General features: G+C 49.7%; 11 protein-coding genes across 11 annotated transcripts; 6 read left to right on the top strand and 5 right to left on the bottom strand.

The window, feature by feature from the left end:
• Positions 1–135: 135 nt before the first annotated feature.
• M431DRAFT_478259 (hypothetical protein) lies at positions 136–1857 on the bottom strand (the record flags this gene model as incomplete). Its single annotated transcript, XM_024915655.1, has 3 exons — positions 136–605; positions 664–1403; positions 1772–1857. 3 exons carry the CDS (start codon positions 1855–1857, stop codon positions 136–138), a joined length of 1296 nt encoding a protein of 431 aa, XP_024778821.1.
• Positions 1858–2185: 328 nt separating this feature from the next.
• On the bottom strand, positions 2186–6636 carry M431DRAFT_134243 (hypothetical protein). Its single transcript, XM_024912514.1, has 3 exons — positions 5556–6636; positions 4711–5496; positions 2186–4650 (listed from the first exon to the last, which is right to left on the bottom strand). The coding sequence occupies exons 1-3, from the start codon at positions 6514–6516 to the stop codon at positions 2471–2473; spliced, it is 3927 nt and encodes a 1308-aa protein (XP_024778820.1). The 5' UTR covers positions 6517–6636; the 3' UTR covers positions 2186–2470.
• A 178-nt stretch (positions 6637–6814) lies between these two features.
• On the top strand, positions 6815–9963 carry M431DRAFT_504099 (hypothetical protein). The gene is made up of 8 exons (XM_024918409.1): positions 6815–7068; positions 7186–7416; positions 7485–7731; positions 7795–8082; positions 8153–8404; positions 8467–9363; positions 9437–9549; positions 9609–9963. The coding sequence occupies exons 1-8, from the start codon at positions 6972–6974 to the stop codon at positions 9707–9709; spliced, it is 2226 nt and encodes a 741-aa protein (XP_024778819.1). The 5' UTR covers positions 6815–6971; the 3' UTR covers positions 9710–9963.
• Positions 9964–10283: 320 nt separating this feature from the next.
• On the bottom strand, positions 10284–12078 carry M431DRAFT_107001 (hypothetical protein; the record flags this gene model as incomplete). Its single annotated transcript, XM_024911630.1, has 2 exons — positions 10284–10458; positions 10528–12078. The coding sequence occupies 2 exons, from the start codon at positions 12076–12078 to the stop codon at positions 10348–10350; spliced, it is 1662 nt and encodes a 553-aa protein (XP_024778818.1). The 3' UTR covers positions 10284–10347.
• Positions 12079–12293: 215 nt separating this feature from the next.
• M431DRAFT_295761 (hypothetical protein) lies at positions 12294–12840 on the top strand. The gene has a single exon (XM_024914124.1). The coding sequence runs from the start codon at positions 12411–12413 to the stop codon at positions 12708–12710; it is 300 nt and encodes a 99-aa protein (XP_024778817.1). The 5' UTR covers positions 12294–12410; the 3' UTR covers positions 12711–12840.
• A 547-nt stretch (positions 12841–13387) lies between these two features.
• Positions 13388–14802, top strand: M431DRAFT_74616 (hypothetical protein; the record flags this gene model as incomplete). The annotated part of the gene is made up of 4 exons (XM_024922243.1): positions 13388–13612; positions 13687–13693; positions 13717–13861; positions 13923–14802. 4 exons carry the CDS (start codon positions 13388–13390, stop codon positions 14800–14802), a joined length of 1257 nt encoding a protein of 418 aa, XP_024778816.1.
• Positions 14803–15608: 806 nt separating this feature from the next.
• M431DRAFT_75829 (hypothetical protein) lies at positions 15609–16535 on the top strand (the record flags this gene model as incomplete). The annotated part of the gene is made up of 1 exon (XM_024922392.1): positions 15609–16535. One exon carries the CDS (start codon positions 15609–15611, stop codon positions 16533–16535), a length of 927 nt encoding a protein of 308 aa, XP_024778815.1.
• Positions 16536–18535: 2000 nt separating this feature from the next.
• On the top strand, positions 18536–20232 carry M431DRAFT_295704 (hypothetical protein). Its single transcript, XM_024914123.1, has 2 exons — positions 18536–18716; positions 18787–20232. The coding sequence occupies exon 2, from the start codon at positions 18928–18930 to the stop codon at positions 19912–19914; it is 987 nt and encodes a 328-aa protein (XP_024778814.1). The 5' UTR covers positions 18536–18716; positions 18787–18927; the 3' UTR covers positions 19915–20232.
• A 709-nt stretch (positions 20233–20941) lies between these two features.
• Positions 20942–21953, bottom strand: M431DRAFT_490756 (hypothetical protein; the record flags this gene model as incomplete). Its single annotated transcript, XM_024916834.1, has 5 exons — positions 20942–21141; positions 21197–21281; positions 21341–21465; positions 21521–21646; positions 21701–21953. The coding sequence occupies 5 exons, from the start codon at positions 21951–21953 to the stop codon at positions 20942–20944; spliced, it is 789 nt and encodes a 262-aa protein (XP_024778813.1).
• A 745-nt stretch (positions 21954–22698) lies between these two features.
• M431DRAFT_478251 (hypothetical protein) lies at positions 22699–23071 on the top strand (the record flags this gene model as incomplete). Its single annotated transcript, XM_024915654.1, has 2 exons — positions 22699–22804; positions 22827–23071. 2 exons carry the CDS (start codon positions 22699–22701, stop codon positions 23069–23071), a joined length of 351 nt encoding a protein of 116 aa, XP_024778812.1.
• An 839-nt stretch (positions 23072–23910) lies between these two features.
• Positions 23911–24728, bottom strand: M431DRAFT_490755 (hypothetical protein; the record flags this gene model as incomplete). The annotated part of the gene is made up of 3 exons (XM_024916833.1): positions 23911–24165; positions 24331–24332; positions 24365–24728. The coding sequence occupies 3 exons, from the start codon at positions 24726–24728 to the stop codon at positions 23911–23913; spliced, it is 621 nt and encodes a 206-aa protein (XP_024778811.1).

The following is a 24728-nucleotide window of genomic DNA, read 5'->3' as shown; positions in this document are numbered from 1 at the left end:
TAGTACAATGATGTTAATATTAGGTAGGGTATGTATTAAACATTGAATATTATAGCATCCGAGTCATAGCCAACGTCATGATTCGATAGAGATGAGCTAGCAGCTTGTGCAATGGTGACAATGGCAGTGAGTGGCCTACATTTGCCTCTGCAAGGACATGGTGCCATCCATTCGCCAACTCGCATTCAGTAGCGTGTCTTTCACGTACTTTTCTGCCGCCTCTTCTGCTATATGCTTCATCCTGCCTTCGAGTTCGCTCTCTAGCAGCTCTATCCTCTCCTTTGCGTCATCATCTACTTGATTCAACATGCGATCAACCTCGTCTTTAACTTCTTCAATCACATCAGTTGACTGGATCCTTAGATCCGTTAGTTCGTCATCAACACGCGTTGCAACTTCTTCTAGCAATTCTTCTCTCTCTTCCGTTCCATAGCGGCAATGATTAGAGCCGGCGTCCACATCAAGCAACTTTTCTCCAAGCTGTCTAATGCTGTGCATGATACGTTTTTCCATGTCATTGAGAATGGCGTTAATGGGTGGCATGTCACTGTTCTTCGTAGAAGAGCCGTTTTCATCAGCTTGGGGTATATCAAGTTTGCGTTTTTCTTAAATTACCAGTTAGTAAGTCTAGAGTTATTAGATAGTTAAGTAGGGTGTGCGTACTGGAGACACGGTCGTTACTAGATGTAGGGATATAGGGCGGAGGGGACTCTGCTTGCACATGAGTGCTCGCAGCCGCTGTGCTTGCATTGGCCATTTGGCCCCCTTTACCAGTATACAGCCCACTGAGATCACCAAGCGCGGCATTCCAGCTCGGGCGAGGCGAAAAAATGGAAGCGATTTTCTTCAACTGGGCTGATGGAGTCGTATTGGAGCTGTTGAGACGGACGGTGAAACTTTTCACTTGAGAGAGTGCCACGATCGAATTCAATAAAGCTTTGCTCTTGGGCTTGGCAACAATGGGGTCCTTGGGCGTAACAAAGTCAGGTTCCAGTCCCAATGAGAAACCCAATGATCGTACATTGTTCTCGTTCTGATAGGTGATGGATTTGATGATCTCAGGGCGAATATACACATAGATAGCTCGCCTATTGGGAGGCTTGCTGGACTTGATGAAGACGTCGCCATACAACCGCAAAAAGGCTGTGTTGGCCGTGGTATCGATGTTTATCTCGAGATCCAGATGGTCAGTCTGGTGCACTTCATCGTCTTCATCCCTCCAAGTGACTGTGTTGTTTGAGCAGTGTATTTTGATTTCATCGGCCTTTGTCGTCTGTTTACTGGAGCTAGGTATCGTCGCGTTCGGTATGGCTGGTTCCTCGCTTTCACTCTTGTTGATTTTGCCTGCATTGCTCACATCGAAGTCATGGTTGTCATCGACATGTTGGGGTTGCCGCCCCGGTCTATAACGCGTCAGTTCACTACTCGAGAGGGAGGAAGCATCCACGTGTAGCCGGAATGCAGGACATTGAATCAAGATGATGAAGTTGCAAAGGCGTAGTGAAAAGCCCCTTCGCTCAGCACCGGATGACTACGCCTCACAGAGAGTCTTGCAAAACGGAGGCAAACAGAGGCAGGGCGCTTTCGCACGCTGTCCAACGTCGCGGCCAACAAGACCCCGATCCTGTCACCAGACCCTGCTGGCAACAGGCACCGAGATGGATCTTGCATGCAGTGAACCCTCTGCTGAAGCTCGCCATCCAGTAGAGCGGCACGGCTATCCACGTAGGCTGAGAGCCTAGTGGAATCACACAAGGGCTATCTCACTAACCCGGGCGGATGAGAATCTTGCGTCAGGTCCTCATGGTCGGTGTTGACGTTGGTGTCCTGAGTGTACGATGCAGGACTGTTGACCATGGCAGACGAGATGGATGGGGGGCGTTGCCCGGGGTGGAAGAATTCATGGTCCGTCGAGAGGAGAGGTGGCTGAGATGCGTTGGGAAAAGGGCGGTGCGTGAATTTAGGATTGCTGCTTGAGCTTGGTGGATGACTAATACACTAGTCGCCCATGGGTCTAACCATATTTGGATTCGGTCTGGCGCTAATCTTATTTAGGCTCGCGTAAAAATTGTCCCGCTTTTAAGCTCATCAACTTCGAGAAAACCTCACGTCCAAGTACCTATTCCTGCTATTAAATCACAGTATGAGCTGCAATTATCTTCATCCACAACTTAGAATCTACCATCTTTCTTCTTACAAGCGTAAAATTCATATATAAGATTGTCATATATAGTACAAATGATACTATACTATCATTATTCATAACAAAAAGACAGAAATAATATGGGCAGATCATATCGCCAATACGCTACCAATCAAAACCATCTTTCCAAGTCGATTCGATCCACGGGCTTGGTAATGACTTCTAAAAACCCAATTTTCGCCGCTTGCAATGATTTTCCAAATAAATAGAAAATAATCCTTCACCCTTGCTTCGCGAATCTTCTTTGTTAAACAGTCCTTATCGGAATCAAGCATCGTCAATAACGGTGCCGTTGTCGTCAAAGTCAAACACCTCCTCGAGTGCCACCGCGCTCTCCGAATCTCGAGCAGCCTCTCTCTGTAGCGTCAGAGACGTGATGAGCTTCTTGTCTGGTCGCAAGATACCCCACATCTCCGGTATCACCATGACCTTTGACGTCTCTCCCGGGACACGATGCGCCATCGCTTTAATGAAGCCTAGTTGTTTGCCCGCCATGTACCAGACGAATTTGTAACCATTGTTGTAATGGTTCTTGAATGTGGTCGAGGCTTTGAGGAGTTCCCAGTTGCTCATGGCCGAATTATTGTTAGAATCATGAACCAGCTCAGGAAATTCGCCGCTCGCGAGCAATTCTGCTGGTAGCTGTATATCAATCCATTTCTGGTATATGGCATCTGCCTTGGTGGCAAACTTGGAGTTGTCGGTACCATTTCGAGACTTGATGACACGCCACTCGTCTTGAAGCACATTAGTCTTGCCTCGCAGATATGTTAGAAGCTGCTTGCAGCCAGCAGAAGTTTTTGACCTCTCCTCATACATATTGCAGAGCTTTGTAAGGTCTTCATCATAGGGTATGGCGTTATTCGCTTTGACGGTCTCGTTGAAGCTGGTCAAGACTTCGTCAATAACCGTATCAGCGACATCGAATCTCAAGTAATCGAGTATATGTAATCGGCCCTTGGTATCAGGTCTTCGTGATCCCTTTTCTTTCGCATACTCTGGATCGGGAAGGAAGGTAGACTTCTTCCCAAGATGTTGAATGCAGAAACGCTTCCAATCTTCCTCAGTAAACTCAATACCTTGCTTGCTCTGATCAACCAAATAGCCAAGCAATTGGCTTAAATGTATGGCATCTCGATCTTGAACAGACTTCTGAAAATAGCAGAGCCTCTCTTTATACTTTGTACATCGACCGAGAAATGAGGGCTGTAGATTGAACAAAAATGCTCTAGATACGAACTCTACACAGGCATCCTGAAGGTGCGCAGGTCGGTTGTTCATATACTTCCTGTAGTTGTCTCTTCCAACCTGATCCAAAATGTCCTTGAATTGCGTAGTCACCTTGCGAAGATATCCGCTCTTGATGAAATCCAGCTTCGGAGGCAAGGAAGCATTGTCGAAATTTCTGACAATATTTTGATCCCAACATACCCACGCCATGTCGCCGTCATAGTCGCCGCCTGATAGCTTATCGGCAAGGGGTATACTTCCGTTAGTCGAAAAGATAATGACGTCCTTCAGCTTTCGAAGCTCTGGTCGAGATACTACCCTGACTTTCTGGATATCGCTAGGGAGATGGGCCGGGGCTCTTGCTACTAGAATAGACATGTTCTCAAGTAGCGTGTCGGAGAATCCCTCGGCCTGAAACTTCGTGGAAAAGGAGAGATGCACCTCGTCTTCTTCAAGCTTTGATGAAAAGTCCGCAGCCATGTAAATGTAGGCTGAACACGGAATGGTGATGTTCATCTTAGTTTTCAAAACCTCAGCCTTTTTCTTGCACATCTCCCAGACAAGTTCCCTGAGGTACTCCATTCTCCTCTGATCGAATCCTGAGTCGAGCAAAAATGCGACTTTATCCGCGTTATCATTGGGGAGACCAGCCAGAAATCCTGCAGACCCATCCAGCGACCGTTCATTCTTTGAAGGACCGGATTGGTGAATCCATAATCGGAGACTCATAGGTTCTTTCATGGCGGCAGCTTGCTCACCAAGGTCAGCGTGCAGGGCTCTCTGTAGGTGCTCGGAAACTACGCGTCGCATTGCGTCGGGTTGTGGTGATTGCGCCTCTAGTACGGGAATAAATTGCTGATTCAGAGACGCCGATCTCAATTCCGATGGCCAGTTTCGTATCTCGAGAGTTCGGTGATGAGGATCATCAAAATCGCATATCCATTTCCTTTGTGATGGATAAGTTTCAACCCAGTCTCTCTCGGAGTCTTCCTCGCTATCCACATCAATCAACCACATGCCCTTTGCACTCCCCAGTCTACCTTGAAAACAACTTGGGCAGTCAGACAACCCAAGAGCCACGGCAACTTTCTTGGCCAAACTTGGCGATATGCGGCCGATTCCATCATTCATTACCATGCCACCCGGCGCTAGATCTTCGGGCTTGTTGATGATCTGATGCTTCTCGAGGACAACAGTTGGCCACGTTCGGCTGAGACCTAATTCAATCTTGTCAGAAAGCACAGCCTCATATAAATTATTGGGGTAAAGTATCTCACTTAGTGCCAGACGAGAAAACAGTTTGGTAACTGGTTGTTCCGAGTTGCGTTCGTCGTCGATACCAATAGCCCATTTTAGCAGACCACTGAGCTTCATTTTCGTGCGGGCCTTTGTCTCCAACGCTTCCGCCAGCGGCGAGATGCCATTGGCTGAACTGGGGCGGAAATTATTAGCATCACAAGCAAAGAAATAGACTCTGTCTACTGCTGTGGTTCTGTTTGTCCCAGAAATCTTCTTGCCCTTGACACCGCGCACGAAGAATGGCTTCCAAGTCCGCCCAAGAAAATAATGCTCGGGCTTTGTAAGCCAATCTACAATCTTTTCAAGGCTCCTTGGATCCTTTTTAAGGACATTAGGCTCTTCATCCGTCGACGCCGACGGCGATGGAATGGTGATTTCCAAGAAGCGATCGGCACCGAATCGGCGCGCCAGTCGATGACCCAGCTCGAGTTTCAACGGATGTAATTGGAGACTATACAACGGCCCGGTCGAATCCTGGTTGTAAACCAAGTCTGCCGAGAGTGTAACGGTCTTAACTTTGGTCTGAAAGTCGCCCAGTGCTGTGTGCCACGCCACCGGATCGCTGGACGGAGGCAAGCTCTTGCCATGGAACAAGTGATGGTTTGAGATTGCATCTCTCAAACTGCTTTGATCATGCCAGCTATCATTCGGCTCATACAATAGGTCGAATTGGTCCAGTGAAACCTTGCAGTGAAGAGCGGCTCTTGTAATCTCCCAAATCACAGCCAAAGGTGCATGTGTTAACGCTGGGATTGGCAATTTAGCTATATCATCGCCACGGTCAGCAACAACACATGCATTCCATATCATTACGCATGCTTACGCCAAATATTAGCAAGTTTTTCATCAATCGTCTGGCTCACAGAGCCGACGCTATCTTGAGAAGAGCGGTCTAACAAAAGCAAAGGGCTTTTAAATCGCGAATCATCCAGGTACTCCAGCTGGTTGGTGGGTTTGTTTGGTCTACTAGGGAGAGAATTCCAATTTTGCTGCACGTCGTTTCGGCTTTGGCTCAATCCAAATGAATGTGAGAAAGATTCGGCTGATGTTTGTTGTGAGTATGGATAGCGATTTGACTTGTCATGATATCCAGAGTCGACGGTCGTCTGGCTAATGAAGGATACTTCTTGCGTATTCTTTGAGGAAAAGACTTCAGACGGGAAAGAAGCTCGGCTTGAACCAAAAGTCTGATCAAAAGATGGCTGCTGAGCAAGTGGTTGAATAACTTCTCCGAGAGATCGATGACTTCCAGAGGCTAGTGAGACACCACTGTCCGCAAATGAACCGCTTGAGCGGACAGGGAGAGCATCCACTGCATCATGGTGTTCGTACCTGTGAGGCGGCTGGCCTTTGGGCCGCTTCTGAGAGTGATTTGCAGTCACTTCAGATATTCTCTTGCTCAATTGTTTTGATTCCAGGCTGTTGACATCACGAAGGATTTTCAAGAGCCGCTCTTGGAGCAGGGCTCGAAGACTGGTAGAGAGATACCGGGTAGGACTGAGTGACTCTGCATCAGACAAGATCAACCGCCCTTGTACCTGAAAGAGCCCTAGACAGTCAGCTAACCGGCTGCCTCCTCGATAATGCAACTGTTGGATTTTCTGGTAAATGTCGTCGATCCGGGCCTCCTCATCACTCCGCTGCCGTTCGCGGTATTTGCGAGGAGAGAGCGTTACATCCGGCTTGTGAAGTTGTAGTCCAAAGTCATCGTTGAGCCTGCTAATGATGCGATCCAGCTCCAGCGTAGACCGATCCTGTCCTTGAGACCCCAAAGGGCTAGACATTGTACGAGTACCGTCTAGCAGCCAACAGCCGGCAACCAGCAGCGAAAGCTTATCCACCTGCTCGTCCGTATAAGTGAGACTGTTGCAATAAGCCCTTGCCGTGGTGGATGCCAGCCCAAGGCTAAACTTGTGCCATTCCCGCGATTGCGGGGAATCGCCGAGCCGCCACTGTTGGAGACTTGGAGAAGCTGCACGTGTGAGATCACAGGGATGTGGTCACGTGCAACCCAAACGCGACATCGTCATATCCAGCTCCGGACCGCCAGTTGATCCGCCTTCTGCCCAGCATTTCCGGATCCTCCACCACTTGCGCTCGTGGAGATGCTCGGTGTTCGGCGTTGATGAACTGAGTTTCGCAGCAGCCCAGACTCATCAGCTAGTAATTGGACGCTCGGGTCCACTGCATGCAGTTCGAATAATCCGCGGGAGCTGAGATTGTTGCATCAAATCCAATCATGGTTGACAATGACGCGGACGACCAGGTGCCGGTCGATGATCTGACACCTGAGGAGGCCAGCCGTATCATCCACTCGCACCGCAAAGTTCGCTACGGTAAGTCAGGATACAACATGAGACACCTCCCCGGGACCACGCGAGCAAATTCTGCGTCATCAGATCCCTCGGGAACTCTCTCAAATTGCCGCGCGACTAACGCCTAATGCACCACAGGGACCGCCTGTTGGCCATGCCGTCAGCGCAAGGTCAAGTGTGACAACCAGCAGCCATGTGAGAACTGCGTCAAGCGAGAACACCCTCAGCTCTGCTCTTATAAGCCGAATCGATCCTCGGCGAGCAAGCACAATGCCACCGCCTCTCATAGTCGCAAGAGAGCTCGCTCACCGTCTGACGGAGACGACAATGTGAAAGATGAGCGCCAAGAAAGCTGGCCTCCAGCAATTGGTGAGCTCATGGCATCCAGTTACGCGCTCAGTTATTTGTGTCGAGTTCATTGAATAACCTCTTTATAGGACTGTCCACAAACCAGGACGATTCTGACTCAGTGCCTGACCGTTACGTTGGACAAAACAGCATCCCGGCACTACTAGGAGAGCAATCGCCGAACAACAAAGAGGACGGCACCGACATCCGACGAGACATGAGATCCATTCTGGGGCTAGATACCTCTGCGCCCTTTCCTCTCATGTCATCCACTCACCTTCAACGGCTTGCTCGAGATATTGCCACCGAGCTGCCGTCGGACAGAGAGGTTATGAAGTATGCCATAGCACCGATTACCGTCTGATGAGACGCAATCTCATACTGACGCTACTTGAACAGACTTTTCCGTACTTACAAGGAGATTCCGCAACCGTTCTGGGGTTTCGTTCTCGACATTGATGAGCTTGAGTCCAATCTCATGATCTATCTTGAGGATCGATCCCGAAATGCGTCGAAATCCGTTAAAGCCTCGAGGCCTGTGACGGCCTCTTGGCTGGCCATTCTATTTGCAGTCTTGGCAGTCGGCTCCCAGTACCATGAATCCCCGTACCATATCCGCACAAAGGATTCGCAAAAATACATCCAGATTTCTTTCCATCTACTCCGGCTGGCCAACTTTCTGTTGAGGTGAGATGACAGGCCTCTCACCAGGCGCATACTTGTATCTGTACTCTAACCACATGTTTTCTGTATACAGGCCGTCATTTGACTCGATCCAAGCATTGTTGTTGACAAACTTTGTTCTTCTCAATGATATGAAGGCTGAAGCATCGTGGGCGCTCACCGGCCTTACGTGTCGCCTCGCTCAATCCTTGGGGTTGCATCGCCCGACCATCCGGGCCAGTCGAGAGAATTCACCCCCTGCCGCCAAGTCCAAGGAAATGATTCGGCGCAGGCTCTGGTGGTCATGTGTCTGGCATGATACCCTGACATCCTTGTCGTTTGATCGGTAAGATTTAGTTGCTCATCTTCAAGGTACCAAATGCAATGCTAATTCTACTGGCTACATAGAAGTTCTATGACAAACATTCCGAGCTGCCCGATTCCCCACAATTTGGATGCAACAATTGGAAACTATGGCTATCTGGAGATGATGTATAATCTCATCGAAATTATTTCGCGGCGACTCAATCCCGATGTAATGGCCTCCGCTTCCTATGAGCAGATCTTTGAGAATTGCGAGGCTGTCGAGGAGCTTCGTAAGCGGGCAGCACCCCATATGCAGGACAAAGAAAAGTGCAAGACGGCACTTGATCGTCTTCAATTCTTCGCCATCCGCCTTCATACGTCCTTTGTTATCTCTGTCGCATGCCGACCGGCGCTTCGAAGGGACTGCTCCTTTGAGCCGGCGCAAAAGCAAGCTCTGACAGACAGATGCAGGATCAATTTGACCGAGACGGTGAAAATGTTCCTTGCCATGCACCAGCTTTCGGTGATTCCCACGCGAAGCTGGGCCTTCACATACCATGGCCTGTCATCGGCCTTGCTGCTTGGCCTTTCTTCCGATACCAAGTCTGACCCCGAGGTTCGACAGCTCCAGGGAGATCTAATTGAAGCACTTTCTGCGACGGCGGCCAAGGAGGTTAGCTCCCCAGAGGCTCATGTCGCCAAGACTGATAAAGATATTGAGCTCTCGGGCCCCCTGTGGAGAGCTCTTACAGCCCTCAAGAACATTTACGACCACGGACAAGTCAACATGTCGAGCCTGAAGCGGGAAGGCGACTTGTCTGCTATCGCTAGTGGAAGCAGGACTCCCCTGCATCTCGGTCTGAATGGCCAGGGCGGTTACAATGCCATGATCTCGAATCCTTCGTTCCGTCCGTTGCCTCAGGTGACAGATGCCCGCGAAGACGCAGCAATGGCCATGGCCGAGATGCAAAACGGCTCATCCATGCAAGACATGACGGCGTACGTAAAGCAGCAAACGCGTTTTCCTTTTTTTATTCTATAGGCCTAAAGGAATGCTAACTCACTAAATTAGAATGAGCTACCCTCAGCAAATGAATAGCAACCTCGCTATGGACGGCATACCGCCCATCGTCGATCCTATGCAATACAATGCACCCATGGAGTTGTACGATTCCATCTGGGTTGGTAAGTACAATCTCATGACAAGCAGATACAGCTCACCGATAAACTAACAATCGGCTCAGAATCTCCTCCCGATCCATGGAACACTGGCATGGACGCCTTCAACTTTGACTTCCTGGCGCAACCTCCACCGGGTCAGAATCACCAGCAGTATTATTTCTAATTTGATAGGAGGATCGTGGGTAACTATGTAGTCTAGTATTCTGTTTTTTATGGATATCGTAATGGATTGGGGAGTAGGGAGTAACATTATGGACCATGACTATGATGAATACGCACATAGTGTGCACAAAAAAGCAACCGGGTTAATTGTGTTTTACTTGTATGTACGAAAGGGGTGGTGAAACTGTCGTTTTGATTAGCATATAGATTATTCTTTCCCAAGTCCTAATAATGATGAAATTGTCACCGTCAAAAGCACGCTGCGGTTAAATATCATGCATTCACCTGTGTATAGCAAGCAAGCACACTATCAACGGCCAGGAGACATGTTGTCAGCGCTCTCTTTGATCATCCAGATTCTCGCGGGGTCACCCCTCGCGCAAATTCAGATCGCAAACAAAGTCCACGAATAGGGTTACCCATCCTCAGATGTTAAACCGCCATCCTTGGCCTTCATCGCGACAGTCAGTGCTCATCATCCAACATGTCTCCCTGTCCAACTATGCATTTATCACCAAACATGAAGAGCGTCAACAATAGCACCAGTATCACAAGGAAATGAACAAGATAAAAAGAAAATGGCCAAATGCTTTTTTTTTTTTAAATTCCGAAAATTACCTGTTTTTATTTTTTAGTCGTTTATTTTTTCGTTCTCCTTGACGTGCTAGAAACGAGCTTCTTCTTTAGATGCTTGGGCATCTTCTCCTTTCGCTTCTCTCGCTTGGCCTCCTTGACGGCCAACTTATGTTGCTGCAGTAGAAAATTTAGGTCAGTCATCACGCTCTCAAGCTCAACACCATCCATCATGAGAAAACATACCTTCTTCTCGTCCTTGTCCTCAAATTTGCGACCTCTCGGCCGTCCCTTGTCAAACCGACTCTCATCATCCTCAGAATCGTCACTGCCAAGAGAAGCTCCCTCGCCAGACTCGTCCTCCGAATCTTCTTCATCTTCATCCTCTCCTTCGCCGTCTGCCTTGGGCGCAACAACCTGGTCAGCCAGCAGCTTGCTGTACACCAACTCATTGCCCTCTCCAAGACCGAGCTTCTTGACATCCTTTTCAATGTCATACACCTGCTCCAGCGTCTGCGGGATGTACTGGTTCCGGAAAACCTCCGTGTCCACCTCCTCAGCAGCAGCCTCCTCCTCGTTCGCAGCAGCATGTCTCGTCTCATACAGCTTGGCAATCGCCTCCGCCAGCTCAGGCTCCTCGACCGGCCCCTCAGGCACGGTGATGAAGTTGAAAATGGCCCGGTCAGGCAGCGTGTCGACGCCCTTGCGCCGGAAGAAGTCGCCCACGTTCTTGATGTCCATGCGCAAGAACTCGAGCGACCGCGGGTGGTCCGGCTCCACGCTCTGTGAAACGTCGATGATGTACAGCTTGCCGTCGTGGTAGAGGATGTTGTACTCGCTCAAATCGGCGTGCACCAGCTTGCACACCTGGTACATGCGCCGCATCGTCCCCAGCAGCTGCACGTACAGGCTCTGCCACTGCTGGTCCACGTCGTCGCCCTTGAGGTTGGCGTCTCGCAGCCTTGGATACGCCCAGCCCTTCTTGTCGCCCAGGAAGCCCATGACCAGCACGTGCAGCTTCAGCGCCAGGGGCTCCGGGCAGGGAATGCCGGCGTTGTATATCCTCCTCAAATTACGGTACTCCTTCTCGGCCCACAGCTTGACCATCTTGCGGTTGTTGCCCTTGTCGAAGCCACCCTTGAAGCGGTGCTCGCCGGTGATGTACCTCTCACGGTCCTTGAACACCAAGATGGCCGTCTTGTACACCTTGATGGCTCTCTGAGTGGCAGCGCCAGTCTCTTCGTCGTACGACACGGCGCCGTATACGTTGGCTTCCTTACCGGTGCTGATGGCGCCGTGAACCTCGCTGACAGCGCCGCGGTTGATCATCTGCAGCAGAATCATGCGCGTCCTCTGGTCCAGCACCTGCTCGCTGGTGGCCCGATCGGCCTTGTCCTTGTCTCGCTCGCCATCCTGCTTCACACTGTCGAGCCGGATCTTGGTGGCGTGTTTGGACAGCGCAGAGACCTGGTCGTCGACGCTGGCAAATGTGTTTGCCGTGGGCTTCTGCTGGTTCGACCGCGGGATCGCAGCGCCGTCCGTCAGCTGCTGTCTCTGGCGGTTGTACGTCTTGGTCAGGTCGCCGTCCGCGGCCCATTCCTCGTCCTGCTCGTCCTCGTCGAAAATGTCCTCGAGATAGTCGTCGTCCTCGTCCTCGTCGGCAAGCGGGGCGGCATTCTGTTGCCTCAGCAATTCGCGGGGCACCTCTTCCGTCTGTTCATAACCCTGGTTGGCCGTATATTGGTATGGTGGCTGGTGAGGCGCTGCCGGGGAGGCTGCGACACCTTCAGCGTCCATGTTGCAGACGTTTTTGGTTCTGTTTCTGCGTGTTTCTGCTTATTGTCTGTTCTCCTGCAAGGGAAGACCAACGAAAGAAGAAAAGAAGAATAAGATACTGCAGTCGTGCGCAAATGCAAACGCTCCCAATCTTGGGCTTGATGCTACAAAAAATCGTCCCGCCGTCGATTTTTTATCTTATCTAGAAATTTTGAAGTTTCCGTGTGGTGGCGCATTTCCGCTGCTAAAAATGCCCATAGCGCGAGGTACTTTGCGCTAAGTCACTCCATACCACTGACGTAGGACTGCAATGGCGGGGATCTTTCCCAGTGAGTCACCAACGGTCACCGTAAATGAGTACATGCTCGTCAGGTACCAGACATCAACCGTCCATCAGTCATCCTCTGCTGTGGCGAGTGCCTCTTCAGTCTGATAGAGATATTCCTCATCCCCAAAACCCGATCCGACAATCCGAGTCTCACATCCCTGCCAATTCTTTTTACAAAGCCGTGGCAAAAAAGCTGGTGTTGCCATTTGTAAGTCAAAAGAGTCAAATTTACAGCACATCACTGAGTCAGCTTGTTCTTGTTGACTCAGAGCTTAAAGCCGTAAGATGCCGTTTCAACCACGGCAATGAGAGCTCATCCGTGTGATCAAGTGAGACAGAGGATATGCATCCAAGCCCAAACGCCATGCATACAGATTCGAAATCAACACTGTCATCAATCTCTCATCTCCAAGCTTTGCTAGTGCTTTTCTTGCAACTGAAATGCAATCGTGACCGTCGGAGGCAGCTAAGTTGTCGACGGCTAAGGGCAAGGACAGCCACGCATATCTGCTGATTTTTCAATGTCTCGGTCAATCCCCGACGATCGTCACCAAGGAAAATAAGAATGTCTCACAAAATTCACTTATCCTCCCGCAATTTCCATGGACGTACGGAAACCATGCTCTCTATAGCTTGCAAATATTCCCATGCACATGCCTCCAATTGCATTCCATTCCGCGACCTGTGCGACCATCACGGGGTAACCAAGATCTCTAGACACGGCAATGATCAGTGGCTTCGGAAGTCGGGGTCTAGTAAGTTGTAAAACACTGCAACGGGAATGCAATCCAAAGGGTAGAAGCCCATTTCATCCCGGAATGCCATGCCGTGTATAAAATAAGTGACAAGGTCGTGAATATTCACAGCTCTGCCCTTCTGTATCAGCAGCTTCTTCTGGTCTCGCTTCAAAACACTGAAGACGGGAAAGCCGCTGGAAGTTGATACTTCCTTTGATATAGTCGCTTTTTTCGCTGTAAATTCTTCGGATTACACTATATCATCATGAAGTTTCACGCAACTGCCCTTACACTTGCATATTTGGCAAACTCTGCTTCGGCAGCAGTGGCCCAGCCGAGAAGTGAAGCAATTGAGTCTATTACTCCCGAAGGCAAGACGTTTTCCATCTCTCAAGTATATAACGAACGTTACAAAGGAACCAATGTCCCCGCCACCTACATTGCAGCTCTGGCAAAATATAGCCCCCAGCTCCCGGAGCATATCAAACATGTGATTATGGCCAATCCAGATCTGCACCGCAGATTTGGCTCTCTCCTTGATGCTGGTAAGTTCTCTCTGTCTAGGATCACGGTGTGGTTCAAGGAACCATATAGGGCTGATTGAAGAAACAGGCAATCAGACGGGCACTGCCGTTGCCACACCATCTCCGGGAGCCGATTCAGAATATGTTATTCCTATCAAGATTGGCACACCACCTCAAACCGTGCCAATAAACCTTGATACCGGTTCATCAGACCTGTAAGTCGATTTTAGTGTAATGAGAGAGTAAATCCCTTCCTCTGACACCAATCAAACATAGTTGGGTCTTCTCGACAGACACATATCCGTCTCAAGTCCAAGGCCAGGCTATTTACAACCCCGGTGCCTCAAACACAAGCTCACGCCTGAGTGGACTATCATGGGTTATCAAGTATGGAGACGGTTCCAGCGCCAACGGCATCGTCTACAAGGACCGTGTACAGATCGGCAACACCTTCTTCAACGCACAGTCCGTTGAGTCTGCCATCCAAGTCTCGGAAGACATCAGCGACGACACCTTCTCGTCCGGCATTCTGGGTGCCGCCGCCAGTTCTGGCAATACAGTTCGTCCCACCAAGCAGAAGACATACTTTGACAACATCAAGGACCAGCTCGTGAAGCCGCTCTTCACCGCCAACCTCAAGAAGGGCAAGCCCGGCAACTACAACTTTGGCTACATCAATGCCTCCGAGTACACGGGCGCCATCCAGTATGCAGCCATCAACCCCAAGAGCCCCCTGTGGGAAATCTCCGTCAGCGGTTACCGTGTCGGCAGCGACGACACAAAGTACGTAAACCGCACCTTTAACGCCATCGCCGACACTGGCACCACACTGCTCTTGGCAACCACCGACATCGTCAAAGCCTACTATGCGCAGGTCAACGGCTCGATCATGAGCAGCCAAGTGGGAATGATGGTGTTCCCTTGCACCGCGAAGCTGCCCGACTTTGCCTTTGGACTGGGCAAGTACAGAGGCATCGTCCCAGGCCCTTATATGAATTATGGAAAGATCAACAGGACGTACTGCTACGGCGGCATCCAGGATAACGAGGGCGCGCCGTTTAGCGTCTTGGGAGACATTGCTCTGAAGGCTCAGTTTGCCGTCTTTGACTTTGGCAACAAGGTTGTAGGGTTCGCGAACAAGAACACCACTGTCTAGCTGCGTCTTGGCACCGCCGTCTTGTAATCACGAGAGACGTATCATAACATCAAAGGGAGGACAATTCTGCCACTCACGAGACACATGACACAGGGTCTTTCCGACTGGTTTCGGCTTTTGGATAGAAGAGTATGTAGGCAATCGGTATAGGAGATAATGGGAGGGTGGTGATGTCAGTTTCTAGAATATTCATTCATATCTTCAAATGCAACTAGTTCGGCACCTGTCAACATTTAACCTTTTGTGCCTAGCCAAATAATCTCCGCGAATCCATCGCTGTTAGCCATCAGCCGGATTTCTTACCCGCTAGCATGCCATTTACTTACATTTCACTAACACGTCCTCTCCCCCCGCCAAAGTAGCTTAAATCCGTCGCGAGCGCGAACATGGGCGAAAAGATCCGCTTCAGCTAGTTTGAGCGCCAGTAGAAGGATAGTAAAGTTGCAACTATACAGTTTTTTGCGATCGTATATTTTCGTATTCATTCACAGGATAAGTCATTTGTCAGGTCCGGTTGCCAAGGACGGCAATGCTTAGCAGCGAAAAAGTTGGATCCGGCAGTGACTTCATTAAGCTGGTAAACGGGCCAATGAAGAATGGAGGATGGGCAGTTTTGCCTCCAAAAGTCATGCCATGTAATGGCTTAAGAGAAAAAATTCTTCTACGGGGAGGCCAGTTGACGATCTGAAGCTCGACAAGTGCCAAAGTTAAATAAGGGCCAATGGACGGCGATCATGGGAGCTCGTCTTCAACTCACTTTTGCCAATCTGCAGGCTCTAAACAAACAATTCAATCACCGCGGCGCAATGGCTGAAAACATCCTCGTTCTGGGTGCTGGCGAGCTTGGCCTCGCCGTTCTGGAGGCGCTCGCCAGACACCCCAAGCGCAACCACAGCAAGATTACCGTCATGATGCGGCAGGCCACGCTGGACTCTGCCGCACCCGATAAGAAGAAGCTGATTCAGCAAATCAGGGCGCTGGGCGTCGACTTTGAGGCGGCTGATGTGGTGCAGGCTTCGGTGTCGGAGCTCGCCGCCATCTTCACCAGATACGACACTGTGGTGTCCTGCAACGGCATGGGCCTGCCGTCAGGAACGCAGACCAAGCTCTCCCAGGCGGCGCTCGAGGCAAAGGTCCGGTGGTTTCCCTGGCAGTTTGGCATGGATTACGACGCCATCGGCCTGGGCAGCTCGCAGGACCTATTTGACGAGCAGCTGGGCGTGCGAGCGATGCTTCGCGCCCAAGACACTACGGAATGGATCATCGTGTCGACCGGCCTCTTCATGAGCTTCCTCTTCGTTGCCGAGTTCGGCATCGTCGACTTCAGCACCAGGACGGTGCGCGGGCTCGGCTCGTGGGACAACCGCATCACGCTCACAACGCCCGTGGACATTGGCCGGGCCACCGCGGAAGTGGTTCTAGATCCGCAGGGCCTCAAGAACCAGTGCGTCTACGTGGCGGGCGACACTCTCACGTACGCGCAGGTGGGCGATCTATTGGACGAGCGCTTTGGCACTCGCTTCCGGCGCGAGCTCTGGGACCTGGACGAGCTGGCCAAGCAGATGCGCGAGGATCCGGACAACACAATGGTCAAGTACAGGGATACGTTTGCTCAGGCCAGGGGGGTGGCTTGGGGCCAGGACAAGACGGTGAATTCGGCGCGGGGGATGAAGATGACGGATGTGAAAGCGTATCTGGCGGCGATGGACGTCAGTTTGGACGAAGCACTGTGATTGATTGATTGCGCTGTAATGGGTCGATGTGATGTATTATCATCTTTTATCTTACTTGTTTGTTAATAATAGAATAGAATTGAATGAAACGAAACACGATTCCGTTATCACGAATCCGGGGTGTTATCAGCGTTATCGGCCTTATCGGCGATGAATGAATGCAGTGCTACACACCTTGATGGGTTCAGCATATTACGGTAGCAGGACATGCAGAGTCCACAGATTGTGATGATGCTGTACATTGGACGAAACGTGCAGCGCTCATGAGTGGCACACTGCATAAATAATGCCTGAAATATATTGTATTAGGCATTTTACTGCTATCGTCGGGTCGCATTACAGCCGGCAAATGTGAATAAGAATACGAAGCAAGCAGTACAGCACGCTGCACCCCATATCGGCATGCTCCGTGCTCTCTGCATCAGACGCGACAATCCTGCCACCAGCATCTCCTCGGCTCCGGTCTGCTCCGTACGCATTTCCTTTGAAACAACACCCACATATGCAAGCTACGATATTTGCCGCGGATCTAAATCACCCAAAGACGGCGGACAGTACGGCACGAGTACTGGTACTTTATCGAGAATGGAGTAACAAGAGCAACGTTGCTCGTATGATTGGTGCTCGCAAGACGAAACTACTAAAGCCGTTCATCATCTGAATGGGAAGAAATAGCGGTCTCGGCCCCTTTGATACTATCCTGCCCATCCCCCCCACAGCCAAAGTCTATACCCCGTAATATTGCCTTTATTGCTAGAATCATTTGAAATGTCTGTCTGCCTCTTGTCCTGTTCACATGGTACGCGAGTCGGCGCAGAGCCTCGGGATCGAGTTTGAAGTGCTGGTCTCGTGGCTATGATGACTCTCGTGGGCCACTGTAGCCTGGAGAGCCCCTAATCATAGCTGAAGCTAGGCTGTCATTGTGAGACACACAAACAACCCATTCAAGCCACAGATAACCAAGGGTCGCCTGGCAGTAAGCCACTGATAGCGGCTGTTCGCCCCCATGTGAGGCGCGCGGCATCGGCCCAAACGCAGCCGGCCATTTTAGGCTCCGGGGAAGCATCCTGAGCTGATAGCCCCGGCTATGGCTTTGTCCTCCCTCTGCATGTACATTTGGTACCAACGTCTGCCCAGTCTTTGCTGCCAACGAGTGAAAACTTCGGCTGGGTTAAGATAAGCATCACTGCCTTGGTAGGATGGAAGCTGTTCGTGATCTCGGAAGCGGATAAGGGTCCGGAGTAGTTGTACCGCTTACTCTACAGAACCTGTCCCAGCAAGATGCATTACAGCTGGAGTGTAATGATGACACTGGAATTGGGCAAAGGGGCTGCATGTCCCAATCCCACGCCGCTGGAAACGTCGACTAATGTTACCGAACAGCTACTTTGGGCGCTATTGATAACAAGTATCAGTACGTGGCGCATCGCCGCTGTACCACGGGACCCCAAGTACTCAGCACCTCTCCTCTGATATGACGTGGGAGATACGTTGGTACCTGGCAGTATCCACCCCGTTCCCTGTACTCCGCACTCCCCATGCATGCAGGCCTCACGCCGCTTTCCTCTTCCGGTGTCTGCCTCCTATTCTGCCCCGTATTCTTACCGGTGACACACCTATTCATCATCGTCCACACCTTCTTTCACCTAAGCACAAAGGCACAAGCATAACCGTACTGTATGTATGAGTACGCGCCAAAGTACTGCTACTCGTGCGCCATCCTTCCCGTCAGCCTCGCAATGGCGCTCTTCCGCTTCCAGCCAACAGCCCCTTTTCCCGAGGCCGTCTCTGTTTGGCCAACTGCGCCACCAGTCCGGCCAATCCTTGGAATAGAGTGAGTCACGTCATGCGCTCGTCCAGGCGCGGCCAGATGACTCTTCTCAGGGCCAATCAGCATGCCATCGCCCAGTCGAGTAGGACATGATATCAGCAAGATGGCAACTGATATAAGATTGTCTTCTGGGCCGGGGGTGGCCTGCTAGAGCCCTTCTTTGTCTTCTTTGCTGCTTCTACACGGCTCTTTGAGCTTCTACTTCAAAAAGGCAAACACGAACGAATCCCTCCTTTAGGCGTGCCTTATTCCTTTGAGTGCGCCTTCTATAACAAAACGTTACTCGCTTCACTGCGTGTCGTTTGCTCGTTTGTAATCTACGTACCCCTTCGTGCTTAGTACACGCCCTGGTAAGTGATCCCCTGCCTTGGATCGTGTTAGTCTTTCCCATCTCGACTGACATGGCACCCCTTTCGACAGTTCATCACTTCTTCCTACGCCCTATACCGGTCGTCCGTGACATCTTCGCATTCGACCATCTTCTATTACCATCCGACCAGCTTCGACGCTTCTCTCTCTCATCTGTCCACTACAACAATCGCATACCTACATAAAGCCATCATGGATGTCATCATGGATCACAAGTCATTCTCATCCCCCGCCGCCAAGCGTCGCCATGTCCAGTCCAAGCGCGGCGTCCTCCGGCGTCGTGGTACCAATTACCTGGTCAGGTCTACTGCGAAGCGCTTGATGGAGTCGAAAAGCCACGCCATCTACCATCAGTTCTCCTACCAGGGATACCCCGACTATTCCTGCCTCTCCGGTGCGTGGGAGGCTCGGCGGAAGGATGGCGGCTCTTCCGAGGCTCCGCGCCCTCTTCAAGTAGACGTCGAGAGGGACCTTCGCTACCTCTTACACGGTATTCGTGAGCAGCAGGGCAAGCGTGAGAACCGCGCTCCCACCGTATCACCTCGGAACGAAGAGCAGGAAGGTCGGGATCTTGCTCGCAGCGAGATTCCGCTCCCCAGTGACGTTCCTCGTCTTGTCAGACGGCCCAGCCTGGAACGCGAGGAGGCTTTCCGGGTTGCCAGCACCGCCAAGGGCAAAGTTCACCTCCGCGCTTCCCCCGAAAGTGAAGATGCGCAGATCGCGGAGCTTTACCAACAGGGTCTTCTCTACGACGGCGACGAGCAGCGCCCTGAGGAAATCTTCAACCTCAACAGCATCCAACACGAGGCCCCGGTGTATACCATTCGTCCTGCGAAGCGGGGTCGCAAGTCCAAGAAGGCTAAGCCTGCAGCCCTCGTTCTATCCTATTCCGATGTTGGCGAGTGCAGCACCAAGGCAAACGCTTCAACAGCTCGGCATTCAGCTGCTGACGACTCAGAGACGAGTGAGGCCTTCCCTCCTCTGAGAATCGTCTACGGGCAGAACGCGTCAAATCCAACATTTGACGTCGAGACATCTCAACCCCCAGAGCTGATGCTTGACCTCTCTGATTACGATTGCTTTACCGACAGCGAGCTTGACGATGATGTGCCGTCCCAGACGGAGATTGTGGAGAACGCAAACAACCCAACCTCGGAGACTTGGATCATGCTGGGTTGATCGACTCGCAGCAGGTCTGCTTAGGATCCCCCCGTGCTCCGCCGGGATTTGGAAACTGGACAGGTGGGAGAGCCTCACCTCAGACTGGTCCATCACACAAACCTGGCATGATTCTTTTTCTCTCGGCGTTTTTGTTCTACTTCGTTTTCGGGTGGGATTGGGTTTTCGAGGATCGGGATAGATATTGTATACTACAGCCTGCATAGCGAGTGGTGTACCAGCAGATCCACGACGGCAGTTTGCGTTCCCTGCATGGGATGAGCGACGGTGCATTTTTTCTTCTTGTTCTTCTCGCTTAGATGATAATGAACTTGTTCAAGTAGTTGTTTAGTCAATTATGCGTCGCCGTTACGCGCGCGTTAATTCATTATTATTATCTTCTCAATTCTTCTTTACCGGTAAACGTGAAGTTACAATTCTACGAGCAGATTATATATATACTCCTAAACATTTGGAGCGATGTATGAGCCATTGATATGGTGTAAACATGCTGAGGACTCTGTACAGTCAGTGGGTGGCAGAAGTATTCAAGGCCCTTCTGATTTTGGCCTACCCGGAAGTATGATACAATTAAGATCAAATGCAAATGTCCAACCACGGGGCTTGTAAAAGTCAGCTGTGTAGTTAATTTGAAGAATGATGAACAGAGACTCACATCTGGTATATCGCTTTGCTGTCTTTTATACAGCTGGTAGCCGCCACGAGAGAAGAAAACATAGTGTTCTCAAACAGCATGTAAGGCTGATACCGCCTGCATTAAGTTTTGTTAAAAAAGGTCACAGAGCTCTATAATAATTGAGACAAAAAAAAGACGTAATGAACTTAGAATTTGTTCTCTACACGAAAAGTACATGAAAAAAGTAGTGAATTACTATGAACAACCGTTTCTCACCGTGGATATTACTGCGTCGTGAGATTATTTTGCTATCTCCTCCCCCTTTCCTCTATGACCCGAGGCGCTATTGCACAAGTACAACACTATCGAATATTTGCCAACGCCAAAACCTTTTGGCTACTCCAAACCACCTTATGGGTGGATTAGAGAAGGATGTGTTGGAATCATTCTACTACGGGCATAGTCTTCAATTGAGCTCCATTTTACACAGGCCAACTTTGAGCTTGTCTGCGCCATCGGCTTGGGTGCTTTGGGGTCCATCCAAGAGAACGAGTACATTCCTGTATCACCGTGGCACATGATGGCCAATCGTAGAGTTTCTGTGCAGTGATCTGCATGTTGGATGATTAGTGCATGAGTCAAGAGAATGTGACAGCATCTACTAACCGAGATGGGTGTGGAGGTATTCATCCTCTGCCTTGGTAAGGTTGAGATAGTAGTAATCGCGGTAAATCCAGAAGCGCAGCTGTCTCTGTAGCTCATGTCAGTTTATCTGATTCAAAGTAACCGATTACAAGAGAAGAAAATTACCACGCAGTGCAGCTGGTGATAGGCGCCGAGGCTGGCGGGATAGCCGCCACCAGTCAACTCGGCAATGTTATCGAATGACTCTCCCGCCCTTTCTAGTTCTTCGACACTTGCGTTGAAATAGACGGCTATGGTATTGTTAGTAGGTGGCGAGCGTTTCCCCCCTGGGTGATGGATGCATACGTCTAATCAAGGCGTCCCACGCTGCGTCTTGAGCTTTGTTTGGAGGACCAGCGTACTTGTTAACACCGTGATAGTCCATAGGATGGTCTTCATTGACTTCGTATTCAACATGTTTCGCAGCAGGAGCTAAGTCATGATAAGCTTTCGAGTTTTAGACGACTTGTGGTTGGATAGACTTACACCAACTACGTCCGCGACGAGCAGCAGAGTAAGAGCTTTGTTGACGGCTCATCCAAAGCGCAACTATCAAGCCAACACATAATATGTGAAGCACGAGAGAGTATAATCTTCCCCAGGTAAAGACCTTTGCCACATTATTTCTTGTAGGCGGCAAGAGTGATTCTACCGAACCGCCTTTCTCCATAAGTCGGTCAGACTCATCGTTCTCTGACGAGCTGTCACTCATTGAGAGTCGAGAAAAAGAAACGGCCATTATGAAAGCACAGCAAATAACTATCAAAGTTGAACAGAAGAGAGAGACAACGGACGAGAAAGTTGGGGTATGTGGTCCGGGTTTTGGTATCTTGTTTGTCTAATGAGAGTACGCGTATGGATGAGCGGAGCCACGGCTGGTGCCCGATTGCAATCTAGAACTCCCAAGGTAACATGGATCTGTGTCAGATTCAAGGGAAATCGGCGCGCTAATGCATCTCCGGATGCCGGATCCTGGAATGACTTGTAACATATGAGCGGTTGTTTTGTTAATATGTCTTCAAACCTTGATGGGCTGGCGAGTCGTGCATCTAACGATGCCTCATTCGCGCGGTCTGAGTAAGCTCCGAGATTGCTCCATTCCACGCAATGGTGGAAGTAGTATTAGATCGTCAAATCAAGAACTCACCGCTGATATCAACACTCGCGTTACAATGGTGTTGGCATGGGAAGGAAAAACGAGGTTACAATGAGATTTTCGGTGAATGAAGATGCTAATTTTGTAGCATGATGATTCATCAGCTCTGTTGCTCTAGCTTCAACAACTCAAGAGTTGCGGGTATCACTCAACTCTACAAGTATAAGTATCAGCTCATCTCGTAAACATCAAACCATCTCATCTCATAAGCAATCACACTCTTCTCATCTCAGAAAAAATTACTGTCCTTTCACCTCTTCTTTTTGCTTCAACGCAACTCCACATATCATTTTTCGAACAGTGCCGACTTCCAAACTTCAACTCCAAAATGTATTTCGCCAACATCTCAGTCGCGGTTCTCGCGGTTCTTGTTGGTTCTGCCGTGGCAAACCCTATTCCAGGTAACGAAAACAGAAACTCTGCAATGTTTGGCGGTACTAACATTGTACGACACAGTGAAGGCTCCTACTCCCCAGGGTGTTGACACCGCCGAGATCTTTGCTCGGAACGCGCCGACGCCTAATGGTGTCGAAACTGCTGGAATATTTGCCCGAAATGAAGCCCCAACCCCCAAGGGTGTAGATACCGCCGAGATCTTTGCTCGTAGCACCCCTACACCTAAAGGCGTTGACACTGCCGAGATCTTCGCTCGCGATGCTCCTACGCCTCAGGGGGTTGACACTGCGGAGATCTTTGCTTAAAATTGCTACTATATAAGTCGCCGAGTCATCAGACGTAACAGCATGCGTCCAAAAGATACCGTATCCTAGTTGTAAGACAGGCATAGATGACGTTTTAAAAGAGAATCAACACAATCTTGATGAGCAGATACTTGCATTGCGAAAGATAATGATAATCAGTCGGTTACCATTGGCAGCATCCAGTCAGCTCCGGTGGTTCTAAGAGGGTATTGGACTTTCGCCAAGACGTAGCGGTGAAAAAGCTTAGAATAACCAAGCTGAAGCACTATTTAAAGCTCTATAGGATGAGAATGCGCTTCATAAGAACGAATGATGCTTGCAGAAGTGTTGCAGGCATTGGTAACTTGGCGGGGGTCGGAGAATATCAACACGCACCGAAGAGGTTAGAGCTCTGCCCGGAGTAAGTTGTCAACTAATCAGACTCTTCTTAAACGACTTCATAGATAAAGTACGAAACAAATTAAAAGTCGCATTTCAATCAATGGAGATATATCTACTTACAGCTAAAGCTAAAGTCCTCATTTCTGGAACATCAGCTGTTTTGGATTTGTCAACTTATCATTCATTTAGTTTCAAACCATGTGCAACTAAGACCCTTTAACCAACTCTTAGCTTCAACATTAAATCATCGCCACCGCTGATGCATTTTTAGACTATGATGACAAAGACATAGGTGGCTATTGACAAAGGTGACTTGCTCTTTAGGCGTGTAGCACGTTAGTTACAAGAAATCGAGATGTTTTATAGGTTGTCGAATGTGTTGATTTATTTTTCTAGTTACCCGAAATTAATCCCAGGCTATGTCTTTTTCGAAATCATCAGTCTTTACAGCTTTGCCCTCAAGGCAAATCCAAGTCTAACCAATCGTTCGGATTTTTAAAGAAGGCGCCTCCTAATTGTTCAGTCAATCGGCATCGATGTTCCATATCAGAAGCATTGTAAATGATACCGACACCTCTTGTGATAGCCTCATCTTCAGTTATATTGAGAACCCAGACTCCACCTCCGGCAGGCCATCCAACTTTGATGAAGGGTTTTCCTAGACGTGGGTTGACAGCCTGTTGAATTTGTCTCATGTTTTCCTCGCTTTTACTCTTCTACCAGATAGCGCCTAATTGCCTCACTACATATTCAAATTAGTGTCTCAAGAAAGTTGTAAAAGCAATAAAGTGCTAATACCCAATGTTTCTCCGAATTCAGGAAGTTTCGGTGTTCAGGAGGGGAAAAAAAAAAAAAAAAAGAAAGGTATATGTATGAACTCCTAAACATGTAGAAATATTGCATTGTACTTACTCCGATCGCAGTGCGCCTCTTCTTCAGCTATGGCATTAGGGTTAGATGGAGATGGCTGTGGCGTATCATGAAATTTGTCCAGCTTGAGAAAGTCCAGTTCGATATTGAAGCATCGCTCCAATATATATATGCCACCCTTGGATGGCCATCCTCTAACTGAAACGCCTGGGCCCCTACCAAACCTGGCTCTGAATTTCTTCTCTTCTTTGTCGTCACACAGATAACTTCCCACAACATCTATTCTCATTTCGGGTTGTTCCCGTTCCTTAATGGTCGGCATTGATACCTTTGACTGATGAAAGAGAAAACCGATTGTGGTGAGTGCGGTTACGAAAGTAATAAGGTATGAGAGAAGCCGAGTCAT

This window comes from Trichoderma harzianum (genome assembly GCF_003025095.1).
Source record: "Trichoderma harzianum CBS 226.95 unplaced genomic scaffold M431scaffold_2, whole genome shotgun sequence".
Taxonomy (NCBI): domain Eukaryota; kingdom Fungi; phylum Ascomycota; class Sordariomycetes; order Hypocreales; family Hypocreaceae; genus Trichoderma; species Trichoderma harzianum.
This window is presented reverse-complemented; position numbering and strand designations above follow the sequence as displayed.